Source organism: Ornithodoros turicata, chromosome 1, assembly GCF_037126465.1.
Source record: "Ornithodoros turicata isolate Travis chromosome 1, ASM3712646v1, whole genome shotgun sequence".
Taxonomy (NCBI): domain Eukaryota; kingdom Metazoa; phylum Arthropoda; class Arachnida; order Ixodida; family Argasidae; genus Ornithodoros; species Ornithodoros turicata.
In genome coordinates this window covers 217,244,153-217,256,971 of record NC_088201.1, presented here as the reverse complement: position 1 = coordinate 217,256,971, position 12,819 = coordinate 217,244,153, and the positions used below count along the sequence as shown (strand labels likewise).

The 12,819-nt window shown below is 43.4% G+C and overlaps 1 protein-coding gene across 2 annotated transcripts in view; it reads right to left on the bottom strand.

Annotated features, from left to right (window-relative positions):
* LOC135379048 (atlastin-2-like) overlaps positions 1-12,819 on the bottom strand; it is a 30,406-nt gene that overhangs the window by 17,233 nt on the left and 354 nt on the right. For both annotated transcript variants that reach the window (XM_064612299.1, XM_064612300.1), the window contains exons 2-4: positions 4,790-4,855; positions 3,788-3,978; positions 2,699-3,017 (exon numbers count right to left, since the gene is read on the bottom strand). In XM_064612299.1, coding sequence (XP_064468369.1) covers positions 2,699-3,017; positions 3,788-3,978; positions 4,790-4,825 — 546 coding nt within the window. In that variant the 5' untranslated portion in view covers positions 4,826-4,855. The remainder of the gene's footprint in view (positions 1-2,698; positions 3,018-3,787; positions 3,979-4,789; positions 4,856-12,819) is intronic.

Sequence of the window (12,819 nt, the reverse complement as noted above, 5' to 3'; positions counted from 1 at the left end):
TTATTTACTTATTTATTTATTTCGAGAACCCCAAGGGTCCGGATGACATTACATGGGGGGGTGGGAACTGGAGTGTAAGATGCATTTACAGCAACTTGATAGAAACAAATAAACAAGCAAAAAACAACAACACAATTAGCAGTAAGTAAACAGGAAAATAAAGAAACGACAACAGTACAAACTTATATGAAAACGAGTATTAAAGCATGAAACAGGGAGTCCGTTCACACAAGTACAGATAATTAACAAATAATATGATAAGGGGGAGGAGAAACATTTCTTAACAACTTACATACAAGCGTGGGGGTCTTGTGGGAGGAGTGAACGGGAGAGAGTGTTACAAAATACCGTATGGTTGGAAAGGAAGAGAGAGTGTCTTTTCTGAAATTCCGAGAATTGTTAACGGAAACTGGCGGGCACTGGTATTGCACTCTGATACTCATGGGAACAAATTTCCTTCAGCTTTGTCAACGAAAGCTATGCGAGATGGGAACCACATTTGCTCAGTAACGTTCGTAAAGAGCAACGAATGTATGTAGCTTACATTTTCCTTCAATGGTATCAATACGGCCGAGATAAATTTCTTGGAGGCATTGTTATTAATGGAACGTGCCCTATTGGAAAAACGTCTTGATGTTACTCCAGAAATCCTGAGGTTACCTCAGGTTATCTTAAGGTTGTCTGAAGTTACCTCAGGAGTAAAAACCGGGACTGGAGTACTTAAAAAGGTTTAAGTACACCACCTTTTAAGGTACCTTTTTAAGTACAGCAGTCCCGGTTTTTACTCCCGTGTTTTGTGTAGCTGGCAGTCTTTTTTTTTTGTATCGTTCTGAGGTTACCTCAGAACTGCCTGTGGTTCTTCTAAGGTTAGCTCAAGAAATTCTGAGGTTCTGCCTGAGGACCTCACACCTCGCTTTCGCACTTTCCAGGAAACCTCAAGGAATTTTGAGGTTCTACCTCAGGACCCCAGGCCTTGCTGTGGTTCTTTTAAGGTTCCGCCTCAAGACCTCAGACCAGGCCGTAGCTTTACATTGGCGAATCTTGAGATTCAACATAGGGCCTCACACCTTGGTACACCTTACAGCCTTGGGAATTTCTGTGAGAATTTCTCATGAGACCTTTTCGTTGGAGAGGTTCGCAAGGGTTTTTGGAGTAGAACGTAGTTTGGTGACTCGTAATTTAATTATGTTACCTTTATTAAATTGGCAACGCTAATTAAGCCTACACGAAACCGCGACGCAAAAACGTGAAATTTCTACTAATCAATTAAAGCTCTATTAGGACGAGGCGCCTACAACTTGTACATCAATACGAAGGTTACACAAAAATCACAATGAAAGAATTGTTAAAAAGCCACCGAGCTGAAGATTATAATTCATACTACTAAAACCCGACTGGAGAACTACGAAAACAGACGGACACTGTGCGCGTGTGTCTGTTTTCGTAGCTCCCCAGTCTCGGGGGTTTTGCTAATATGCAAAGGGAAATCAAATTACTCGAGTGAAAAATACACTACAGATTTTTGCATGACCAGCCATCTGAAAACACAATAAGCGCAATATAGGGTAAACGGTAGATTCACAAGTGAATTTCTATGAAAGGCTAGAATGGACAGATAAAACTGCAAGCAGGAGTTTTTGCGATACTTTCTGCTTCTATGAGCTTCAAACAGGTCGGCATACGCCACAATGAAATGTTGAGCAAATAATCTACAAAAGATGGAATATTTCGTTTCGTTTAGTTTGCACAAAAAAAATAAAAAAAAAAAAGAAGGAACGCGGGAAACATGCGTCGGTATCGTTTTTAGAGCTCAACTCAGTGGCTTCGCTCCAGCCACGCATCCCTGTTTCTCTCTTCTTTTTTCATCGTGCCTACTGGAATAAATTACAGAGAGCATGGCTGACAGTTTCATTTCGTTTCATGCTCAGCCATGATCGGCCATGCTCAGCAGGCCAGCTACTCTTATCGGGGGGGGGGGGGGGGGGAGGGGGGATTGGGAGGAGTGAGTTAGGGGAGGGAAAATGGGAGTGTCTGTATATTATCTAGAAGGCAAGAGGAGGGAGAGGGAATGTAATGATCATGATATAACTCTGTCTAGTGTATAGAGGAGCCTGGGGCTCATTCCCACTTGATTAAGTTGTATTTTCTTTTAAAGTTCATGTAGGTTGCATGTATTGATATAATCTAGTAAGAGCTTGCAGGCAGTGTGGCAATCAGCTGTTGAGGGCCATGAGCCCAGGATTTTTCGAAGGGTTAACCTTCCTGTATGGAGCTTCTTATTGGTTGATATGGTGCGGCATACGCGGTAGCATAATGGACTATCGTATATCACTACTGACACTCGCAATTAGCGAAGTTTAGTATACCGTTGGTAACGCCGCCCTTCAGTTATCACGCCACGCGCACTATCACGCACACTTTCGTTGACGAAGTTTAAGACAAGAAATCGCGATTGTGCCTGCATAGGGGGCAAGCACCCGCAATCATAAAAAAAAAACACAAGAGCAACCTCAGGTGTGGAAAAATAGCGGGTTTCGAGGTTGCAATTTTGATACCTTCACACCTTTCGAGAAATGAAGTCACATCACAGTGGGCTTTCTTGGCAAATCTTGAACACTAACGGAATCCGTTAGGCGTGAATACTGTGATTACGCTACAGTGGGTAGACGAAATAACGACATACGTGACTGGTACCTACCTTCAAGTGCTCCAAATCGGACTGGGTTATCTGTTTGGAGAGGTTGTACACTTGGATAGAACTCAACAGCATGCTCATTGAGAAAATTGTGACATTTCCTCCTAGCGTGGACGTTTGGTCGAATGCACCTTCCGTGTCCATCAGAACGACTGCCACGAGTCCGTGTTGTCGTGTCATGACTTTGAAAACTTTTCCCCACAACTGGATACCAGTCGTCTCTCTTTCGCTGCCATACCTCCAAGAAAAGCCTGTCAAGGGTATATTGTCCTCGTCCATCCAACCGGATGGGTATGAAGACGTCTCCAAGTGTTCCAGATACCTGTCACATCACGGAAGACACACAAGTACACATTGGTGAAACAAATCTACGCTCAAGTGAGTGCTCTAAGATATGGTCTAAGACAGTGTTTCAACCGGGGTTCCGCGAACCTTGACCTGAGGTTCCTCCAACAGGATTCGGTTCAGCACCCACGAGTGTAACCTAACCGTCTACCAAGACACCCCCTCGAACGGACTTGTTGTCGGACGGTGCTCGACATTTGGTCGTTGGCACTGGTAATGGTATCAGGATTGCAGGACCGCGATTTGCCGCGGTTGGCGTCATGGGAAGAGTAGAGCTAGCAGTTGTGATCTTCACCAGTTGACTCAAGCCGACAATATTTCTATACCATGCTTTTGCTTTCCTCTCGTGCTTCGAAAGCGTTACAAACAGTTGGAAACTTGGAGCTACTTCGAAGAAACTTAGGAGCTACTCTCCTGCCTGTTATGCACTCGCGATTTACGTCAGTGGCAACCCACGATACATTATCTGTAAGGAAGAATATTGAAACAGCTTTATTAATCCGGCAAGGCTCAAGCGATACACCCCGCTGCGCCACTGCTTCACGCACATGACATTCGACTCTAATCCATGACATTCGGCTCTAATCCATGACGTTCAACACAATAAACAATCAGTTAAATCCGATGTTACGAGGATTTAGCAACCGTGCTGAAAGTGACATACACAGGTCATGCAGCTTGAGATACTCAGCGGCCCACTGTTACGAGCCGAACACGTCTATCACGTCTATATCAACACGTCTGCACCTGATACAGAAGCCGAGAAGGAAGGACTTTCCGAGTCGGAAACCTCCTGCGACTGAGAAAATTACCACCGGGAGGTCTGCAACATCGGGGTCGGTGAGAAGGCGTGCCAAGTTCTCATTCCGTAGTTCGAAGCAATCTGGGTCGTAGTTGGGACGCACGACGACTGGACATGCTCCAGAGTCCAGCTGTCCCTGTAAAGGAGTATATGTCATATTCATTATTACGAACAGCGCCGTTTTACACGTGTCTCCTTCACACAGCATTTGTCACCTTTCCAGGGAGCTCCAGCGCATTTTCTGCTCATATTTCCTCTGTGTATTTTTTTTATCCTGCTAGCGCCGCGAGGCAACCGTGGTTACGAGTGACGTACAGATGTGGGCAGATGAAAAGAGGATAGGAGGAAGGTGTGGCGGATGCGGGTCGAACGACACCTTTGTGTATTTTGTCCCTTCCTCTGTACCAAGTCCACACCAATTTTCACCATAGATATTACAGGTTTTCTAAAAATAGACGTCGTAGCTATTCACCGTTAATAGTAAGTCGTCAAAACCTACGCTTAAAAAGATACCTTTAAATGTGAGGTGACACCGGCTCTCAGTCTTATGCCCGCACTTCCGCAAGTATCGTGAACTGCAAGCAAGGGACTTAAACTAACCTCACAAGACCAAGCTAATCCAGACTAACCGAAACTAAATTAAACTAACCTAACGTAACCTGATCTATCCCGATGCAGAATACAATCAATCCGCCTCCGTACTGGATGATGAGGGGATTTTGAAACAGTTCATTTTTAATGGAGGAATCTTAAGCGGCGAGGTTTTGCGAGGTTTTGCGAGGTTATTTTATCCGTGTATTTGTAAGCGGTTTATTCTCGAAAGTTTTAGTCTTAAGCAGTATATTCTCAATGGTGGATTTCAGGTACCCCCGTTGCTCCCACGATGCACTCGAGTTCATACCGTTCACCTCCAGTAAATCGACTCCAAATTGTTAATATGCACTTACCGTCTCGTTGATGGCAAAGGTTGAATACGTAGGCATTTTCTTTCCGGTTGTGCGCAGGTGCGGGAACTGCAAGCGAAAATGATAGGGTTTTAGAAAAAGGCACAGCGAGCTTCATTTTTTAGAACGGTGTCATTCAGAAACATAAGGGTCCCGGATCTGCACTCTCAGAGAAAAGGAACTCAAAACGGAGCTACACTGGGCATTGTCACATTCGTGATTGAATAGTAATAATACTAATTAATAATTATAATTATTATACTCCAATAATTAATAATTATACTGTTTATTAACGTACCCAAGAACAGTCAAAGCCTTGGTATTGGCGCACGTAGACATTACAGTACTTACACATACAGGGTGCGCACGAAACATGTCATTTGACGATTATAAAAAAAAAACGGCTCAACAGAAAAATATGGGGTAAGCGGCTACCTTCCGGCCATTCAATTTGCCACATATTAAAAATATTTTTTAGGACTTTTAATTGAATTTTTTTTTTTAAATTGAACTTGGAAATTTGCCTAGTCAATGTAACGTTTTTCTTATTAAATCGATAGACCGTGGTTGAATTAGCCATACCCACCGCAAAATACGTTACGTAGTACGGCGGTTATGTCCAGAAAAGTCGTCCGAAACTTGAGGTTTAGTTGCGCATATTTCAGCGACGCAAAAAGTCGGCCCTAAAACAGCGCCGTGAGGGGGTCTCCACTCTCCATCTGATACACAGAGCAGCTGAAAAATAAGGGAAGGGTTGCGACAATGTAGTCTGCTGCTGTCAACGGATATCACATATGGGGGTCACCGCCGTCGTTATCGCTCTGTCAGGTGGCAAGTGATATGCCCTCCTCACGCCGCTGTTTTACGGCCGAATTAGTGCGTCGCTGACAAATGTGCTATGGCCACTTTTCTGGACATAACCGCAGTACTACATAACGTATTTTGCAGTGGGTTTGGCTAATTCAACCACGGCCTATCTGATTTAGCAAAAAAGACGTTACATTGAATGGAAAAAAATTTCCGAGTTCGATTAAAAAAATTATTTCAATTAAACATCGTCAAAAATATTTTTAATAGGTGGCAAATTGAATGGCCGGAAAGGCAGCCGCTTACCCCATATTTTTCTGTTGATCCGTTTTTTTTATAATGGTCAAATGACACGTTTGGTGCCGCACCCTGAATATATACATAACATACAGATTAAGCAAAACAAAACATATCCAGGGCATATTCAGGAACAGGAACATAACAGGAAGATATTTACATTGATACATGCAGTACACAGATATACAGTACATGACACTAAAAGGGAATGGAAAACAACTGTACAACTTCACATGTTACTGAGTGAACGCCAGAGGAGAGTTTTGAAAACGTTTGTATGGGGGTTACAGAATCAAAGGAGGGGTGGACTGCGTTTGTCATTTGTTGAATACGTCTGATCGGATTTGCAGGCATATGGTGGGATAGGTATAATATATTAGAGTGTCTGGTTACATCGACACGTACGATGATATGAAGCTGATGTAATAAAGATGGTGTATCGAGAAAACTGTAACACTCTCTTGTAACACAACACAGTGTCATGAAAACGGCGTCCCGTTGAGAGTGGCTCAAAGTTAAGAAATGACATTATCTCTCTATAGACATACATTCTAAAGTCATGGCTCTTTCTCAAAAATACGCTATGTACAATGTGTAGAATTCTTTTCGGGACAGATTCAATTCGTGACGAGTCACTGTAGGAAAGAGAGTTCCACACTGGAGACGTGTATTCCACTAACAGTAAAATTAAGGAACGATACAGGTGTAATAATAATAATTTTATTTTTCCACTCTATATACAATTGCAAACTACTGCAGGCCCGTCTAAGCCGAAAGGCTTGTGACACTGGGCATGAGGCAGTCTAGCGACATTCACAGAATAATTCACGGGATTTTTAAACAGGCAGTAAAGAAAACAATTCTCTTCATACACTACAGGCAATAATACAGCTTACGTAATTGTTTTTTTCAGACTGAACTTTGAATCGATTAGCAAAAATACGGGAGTGAGTTGGTTAAAGAGATAATAATAATTAATAATAATAATAATAATAATGATGATGATGATGATGGCAACGCGATGTTACACGCAACATTTGTCTGCGCAGTGTGGCGACATGTTACAAGTGCCGCAGGGCAGGACCGCGGATAATTTGGACCACGTAATTTGGTTCTTTTGACGTGCACCGGAAGTCTTCCACACACGGTGCTGGAAATTTCCGCGGAATGGAAGTGACGTAGTGGTGACACCAGCTTAAGTTGAGCAGTATTGAAGGCGCCGTGTCATCTCACGTCATTCCTGGTTCCCTAGATGAGCAGGTGGCCTGAGTCCCTGGTATGAACATAGTGGAGTGTAAATGACTGCCATATTTTTACTTCACATATGACATTGGCTTTTATCCCACCGCCTAGTACGTGCGAATTATAATTTATTATTTCACAGTCTGAGTGCGCGTTTTTCATTGGATGCAGCTCGCAAGGTCTGACTTGCACTTCAGCGGTGTCTCGACACGTTTCGTGAATAGCGAACGTTACCAGGTGTGCTTGAACACGTGTGCCGACCATAAAATTTGTACCCGAAAAGGATGTGTTCACTGCTGTGTCGAGTTTAATCAACTTTTTAATTATAGACTTTAGGGAGCACATTGTACTTGTAATATTAGAGCGTGATAAAAATAATGGTACTGCGATGTTCCACGTAAGGTTTGTCTGCGCAGTGTGGCGACATGGTTGCACGTGCCGCAGGGTAGGACTGTGGATCATTTGGATCACCCGGAGTTCTTTTGACCTGAGCTTCACACGACGCGCTCGAACCACTGACGAACCACGAAAGCAATCGCAGCGCGCGCCACAGACCTAATTATTTGAGCTCTGCCGAGTGTCGCGCACCTTAAAGGGAGAATCAGCATAAGGTCCCTTCCGAGATTTTCGAATATTCGTCACCTTTAGCCATCAACGACCATGCCTGTAAAATATCTCCTTCGAAAACTGACTCAAACTTGATAAAAATGATTTTCTTCTATGACGCGCTCGGTGACAGGGTAGTGCGAGCCACGAGCGTTTTTCTGCAAGCAACACCGAGCGTGATGCAAGTCGCGAGATATCCCGCGCCGTCCGCCTTGCTTTGCTGTGTGTTTGGGCAGTTTTGACGAAGGAAATTTTCCGTAGCAATTGTGTTCGTTACGTCGCACACTGATCTTACACCCACCACGATGGCCGGTAAGACATGCTGTATAATCAGTTGTGGCAACAGGTCGGATACAACAAGGGACGTAGCATATTTCCAGTTTCCGACGGCCAAACAACGTCACCTGCGGGCACCTGCCGGAGGCACCGACCGCACGTGCACCTGCAACATGTTTCATATTACGCGTGCACCCGTGGCACATATACAGGGTGTCCCAGAAAACGTGTCATTGAATTATAATAAAAAAACTACGCCACCTAGAATCATGCGGTCAACAGCATAGTTTTTGCCACCTCCTAATGTGAATGTCATGTACTCCAAGTTTAATTATGTAAATATTTGCGAACTGAACTCGGAAATTTGCCAAGTAAAGGTCACTTTTTTACCCCACCAATATGAAGAGCGTGCCGAATACACTCAAATTCATGATAATTCGCAGTGATATTCACGAGCTATTCCATCGGAAAAAATAGCCGAATATCATGCTTTTCGGAGCACCGGACAATAGCGCGCGATGACTTTTTGAGCGCAATCGCTCTCAGTGCGACGAAAGGAGGTTCCGAAGTCAGCCCACAGAGTGATAGTAGAAAAAGTAACAGTTCCTAAAATTGGGAGAGGGAAAGCAAAATCCCAGCGAAAGTCGGACGTGATAAGCCGTGCCTGTTTTATCTCTTTCTGCGATGTCGGGGAGGGCTGGATTTCCAACCTCCTTTCGTCGGACTGACAAAGATTGCGCTGAAAAATTCATCGTGCGCTATTCTGTGCGACCTCCGTAGAGTATGATGTTCGGCTATTTTCTCCAATGGGATAGCTCCTGAATATCCCCGTCAATTATCATTAATTTGACTCAATTAGACACGCTCTTCACATTGGTGGGGTAACAAAGTTACCTTTAATAGGCAAATTTCCGACTTAAGCTCGCAAACATTTACATAATTAAACTTACGTTACACGACATTCACATGAGGAGGAGGCAAAAACCCAGTAAGAACAAATGCCATTGACCGCATGACTCTAGTTGGTGTAGTTTTTTTTACTATAATTCAATGACACGTTTTCTGGGACACCCTGTATAAGAATGTGTGACAACCTATTAGAAACTCATCATTAGTTACTCCGAGTTCGACAGTCTTCAGTGTATGGGTCCGAGGCCTCGGTTTCAAGCGACGCGCGCACTGGTACAGGGTCCGTCGAATACGGCGAGTCGTTGTGGTTTATGGTGACGGTCAAGTCAATCTCCTCATTAGAATAGACGTCTGAATCGGGCTGAAGTCCCGTGGAGTTCTATTCTGATGCGGAGTCGGTTTCCATGATTGCACGTTGAGCGTAACTTGCTTCCTTGCGTCTTCAATGCAATACAACACATGGGAATCACGGCAGACGAATCTCGCGACTGACGTCACGGCGTGGCGCTCCTCGATTCCGATGCCACCGCCTGCTTTCAGAGTTTCGGTTTCGCTTTATCGTTTTCGCTGTTTATAAATTATACGCGGACGTTTATACGAAACGAAGGCTGTTGTCAGCATCTGGGGGTGGTCTCTGCTGAAATCAACTTTCACTTAATTTTGGGCACAACCGTTGCGGATCCTCCCTTTAAGTGATCGCCAAAAAAGCGACGGTGATGTCGATATCTCCGCCCTCACTTTGCGTCACAGAAAAGCGTAATGTTTCACGATATTTGTTTTGTTTTGTTTTTCTTTATTTCTACCAATGAGCTTTGCGCTTCAGCAGTACGTGTCAGCGCCTATCGTACCGCGGAAGGGCAAGAGCCGTGTTCAGCAGCATGAAATGACTGGTAAGGCAAACGACTGCGAACACATGAAGGAACGAAAGGAAGGAAAACGAAAAACAATACAGATATTGTCAAACATACCGCGATAAGGGTTTGCCAACCACTTTCCAACATGGCGATTTTCTGTGACGTTAAGTGAGGGCGGAGACATCGACGTCACTCTTTTGGCGATCATTTTCTGATTCCAGTGGACGGCCGAGGTGAAAGACTTGGGTGTATAGCACGCGCTGAGATTACATCGTGTGAAGCTCAGGCTTTAATATTGCAGTTGCAATTTGCTCCCTCAAGTGAATAATGACACAGTTGATTAAAATATATCTGTTAATTAGTCCCCCAATTGAGAAGAAAATTGGTTTCATATTAGCAGCCTCGTCGAGTAATCCAATGAGAAAAGTAAAACTGCCCTAAGGCAACTCCCCTTTTTAATGAAAAATTGCTACAGATAAAAGGAAACACCCTGTATAAAATATGCAACATGTGTTCGACCTCAATTTGTCCAAAGCCTCTCTCTAACGTACCATATTTTCCTACGTATAACGCGCACTCGTGTATAACACGCACACCTAAAAACAGGGCGAAGTTGAAAAAAAAAAGTTCGATGTACAACGCGCACCGCAATGTTGCTAGAAGCTCCAGTATGCACAAGATACCAAGACGTTGTATCGTATGAGCATGTTACCCACGACATTAGTGACAACATGTCATGCTACCAAAGAAGACCATATTTTTATATCAGGTGAGGCGCACTGCAAGAATAGGCGACACTGACCAACGAACGTTCTTCTGCTTATTCACCGAGAGCGAAGGCAAAATTCAGGGACATGAAAAGCCCGATTCAAGAACAAATGCGGTCAGTGCGTTCTCAAAACTGAGCACCATTCTGTATTCTTTGTGGATGCGTCCAGTTCCAACAGATCTCTTTTTAACCTTTCATGAAGTCCAGTGCGCCGATTTTGTCAACTGACCCTAAGATATTTGGGAGATCGCCAGACCACATCCTGGAAGAAGTTTGAATTCGTTTGAGTTACTAAATAAGCTACGCTTCATTGGTATCGACTCTGAAGCAAAAGGGAGAGTTGGAGCCGCCATGTTATTTCCGTTTGACCTCCAGCGCCATACATGGAGCGCCGTAGGAAGTGCTGTCTTCTTCCACTGCCGGACTTCGTTATTTCTATTGCCGAAGTAGAGGTGGAGCCAGAGGTCAAACGAAAAAAAGAAAAAAAAAACATGGCGGCTCCAACTCGTCCTTTTGCCTCAATGTCAATCCTCTGAAGCGTAGCTTAATTATAACTACGTCATTGACCTGAAAATGAACCCTGCAGGGAAATATTTCCGTCTATAACGCCCACCGTTAGATAACACGCGGGACCTCTTCAGAGCACTTTTTAGCAGAGATGGGCATAAACGCATTTTTTTTAGTATTTAAATATAAACACAAAATACTTTGTTGAAACAGGATTTAAATACTGTTCATAAATACTTTTCATACGAATATTTAAATACAAAATATTAATACATTATTTAAATACCGTAACTACTACTATAAATACTGTGAAGACCATGTCATCTGGAATTACAGAAATAACGATGATCATAAGAACAAATCAGCAAGGAACAATAGGATGTATTTATTAGATTATAATTGGGATTTTAATATTGGAAGTTTCTCGACGACCGCATCTGTTAGGCGTCTTGTATTTGGCCGTACAATCAGATTCGCAAAGGAGAACACCCCTCCACAGGCGCCGATGAACTACGGCTTCTATTAAATTTGATAAGGATGCTTCGTACAACAAGGTAATCAGCCGCGACCATCGTCCGCAACAACGGCTGAAAACTCGCCATCGAAAATAATTTCTCGCATGCATGCTAGCTCAAACACTGCGCCGCAAACTCGCCCGTCTTCCTGAAAGGTCAAATGCACGGGACTTTAAGACATGAGTCAGTATATACTGTAGTTAGGAGTATTTATAAAGTATATACAATAATAAATATCCCAAAAATTTGTATTTAAATATAATTAAGTACATTTTTTCGAGTCTGTATTTAAATACAAAATATACATGCCTGCATTTATATTTTAAATAGTACTTTAATTGTATTGTATTTACATATTGTTATATAATTGTAATGTAGTTACATATTGCCCACCACTGCTTTTTACTGTATAACTGGGGCGTTATGCGCCGGAAAATACGCTATTCCCGTAATGTGTTCCTTATCGGTTCTCTTTCGGACGCAATGCTAGGATTTGCACACGACTTGCCTCTCATGTGCACCGCAAAGAGGACCAGTAAATAACACTATAGAAAAACAACACGCACGACGCGGTAAAGGAAGCAGGCAATAAATGATGAGAACACTAAAAGCATGGTATTCGGTGTCGGCACCATTTGTTTACACCTCCTTCTCTCTGGTTCAGTATGGAGCGTGTGCTTCGAATGCACACCTCAATGCCGACCTCAATGGCGCCGTGATGTCCCACGTGGCGTTTGTCTGCCTGGTGTGGCGTAAGGTGTGTGCAACATCTCGCTACGCGAGGCAGACAAGCCATACATGTAACATCAGGGCACCATTATTATTCAATGTGTACTTCACGTGCCGAGGGGAAGGTAAACTGTACAGGTTGAGCGAATAAATACGGCAAACACAAACTCCAGGGCAGTTATCTAAAGCCTGCGGTTGGAAGAAAGTCGTCAGCGGAAGTGTTTCAGATGAGTGCCAACAGTGCCCCCCAAAACAGAATAAATAAAGAACGTTGTGTGTTCAAGAAACGTTAGTTACCGCTGCGCCACTAAACTTTGAATTATCATCATCATCATCGTCAAAAACCTTATTCTTTAGTTTTTGTTAGCGCCATGACGCAAGAAGCTTTCTTATATCGAATGCAGTATTGTAGATATCAGCTGAAACGTCATATTCCCAAAGTCGGAATAAAGAACTCAGAGAATTGCAAAACTTCCGTTTTCCAAAGTCGCCTGCACAAGAGGCACCACTCATAGAAACACG